Source organism: Egretta garzetta, unplaced genomic scaffold (assembly GCF_000687185.1).
Source record: "Egretta garzetta isolate BGI_Z169 unplaced genomic scaffold, ASM68718v1 scaffold225, whole genome shotgun sequence".
Lineage (NCBI taxonomy): Eukaryota > Metazoa > Chordata > Aves > Pelecaniformes > Ardeidae > Egretta > Egretta garzetta.
This window is the reverse complement of record NW_009259684.1, coordinates 1-1,453: the sequence shown is the minus strand read 5'-3', so window position 1 is coordinate 1,453 and position 1,453 is coordinate 1. Positions and strand designations below refer to the sequence as shown.

At 62.9% G+C, this 1,453-nt stretch overlaps 1 protein-coding gene across 1 annotated transcript; it reads right to left on the bottom strand.

The window, feature by feature from the left end:
* Positions 1 to 470: 470 nt before the first annotated feature.
* LOC104126170 (TARBP2 subunit of RISC loading complex) lies at positions 471 to 1,118 on the bottom strand. Its single transcript, XM_009638699.2, has 2 exons — positions 899 to 1,118; positions 471 to 809 (listed from the first exon to the last, which is right to left on the bottom strand). The coding sequence occupies exons 1-2, from the start codon at positions 1,116 to 1,118 to the stop codon at positions 580 to 582; spliced, it is 450 nt and encodes a 149-aa protein (XP_009636994.1). The 3' UTR covers positions 471 to 579.
* Positions 1,119 to 1,453: the final 335 nt, after the last annotated feature.

Below are 1,453 nucleotides of genomic sequence, written 5' to 3'. Positions count from 1 at the left end.
ATCCACCCACGGACCCCAAATCCAAAGGGTCCCCCCCCCCGTCACCCTTGGGTGGCCCCCTGCCCCTTCTCCCCCCCAGCTTGAATCATTTGGGATCCATAAGCCCTGATACAGGGGGTACAGAAGTGCCCCCCATTACCCCTCAGGGTGATTTCGGAGTGCCCATGTGTGTCCCCCATTAACACCTCAGGGTGCCCATGTCCCCCCTTAACCCCTTTGGGTGACCTCAGGGTGCCCATGTGCCCCCCGTTAACCCCTCAAGGTGACCTCAGGGCACCCATGTCACCCCCATTGACACCTCAAGGTGGCCTTGGGGTGCCCACATCCCCCCTTAATCCCTTGGGGTGGCCTCAGGGTGCCCATGTGCCCCCCGTTAACCCCTCTGGGTGACCTCAGGGCACCCATGTCACCCCCACTGACACCTTAAGGTGGCCTTGGGGTGCCCCCATCCCCCCTTAATCCCTTGGGGTGGCCTCAGGGTGCCCATGTCCCCCCTTAACCGCTCTGGGTGACCTCAGGGTGCCCGAGTCTCCTGCTAATCCCCTGGGGTGACCTCAGGGCACCCATGTCACCCCCCCATTAACACCTCAGGGTGGCCTTGGGGTGCCCACATCCCCCCTTAACCCCTTGGGGTGGCCTCAGGGTGCCCATGTCCCCCCTTAACCCCTCGCTGGCTGGTACCATGGAGAACTGGTCCTCCTCCTCCTCTGCCTCGCTGCCCTCCCGCGGCTCCATGGGGACGTTGTGGATCCGCACCAGCATCTTGGCGGCCGCGTTGCGCTTCGCCAGCTTCTTGGAGGTGCCGCTGCCTGCGGGGAGGGGACAAGGGACACCGAGGTGAGCCTGGCACCCTGTGGTCTCCCTCCCCGTGCACCCGGGGGGCGCCCCGGCCCCGTACCGATCTCCACGAAGCGCTCCACGCGGCAGGTCATGGTGAACTCCTTGCGGTGCGCCGGCCCCGACTCCTGCGTCACCGTGTACTCGGGCAGGCGCCAGCCCTTCTGCACCACCAGCTCCTGGGGGGGACACACAGGGTGACAAATGGGGGGGCTGAGGAGGGCAGGGCCACAGACACCCCCCAAAATGGGGAAAGCTGCCCTCAAGAGAGGAGCTGCCATCGCCCAAACGGGCAGGGCCAACCTCAAAATGGATCCACTGCCCCCAAAATAGGGAAAACCATCCCCAAAATGGGGATAAAAGTCCTCAGATGAGAATCACCATCCCCAAAACGGGGATAACTGTCCCCAAAATGGGGATAATCGCCCCGAAATGGGGATAACTGTCCCCAAAATGGGTCCATCGTCCCCAAACCAGGGATAACCATCCCCAAAATGGGTCCATCGTCCCCAAACCAGAGATAACCGTCTCCGAAACAGGACACTGTCCCCAAAATGGGGATAACTGTCCCCAAAAGGGGCAAGAGCCCCCCTCCAGCGGAAGAGAAGCAGCCCCC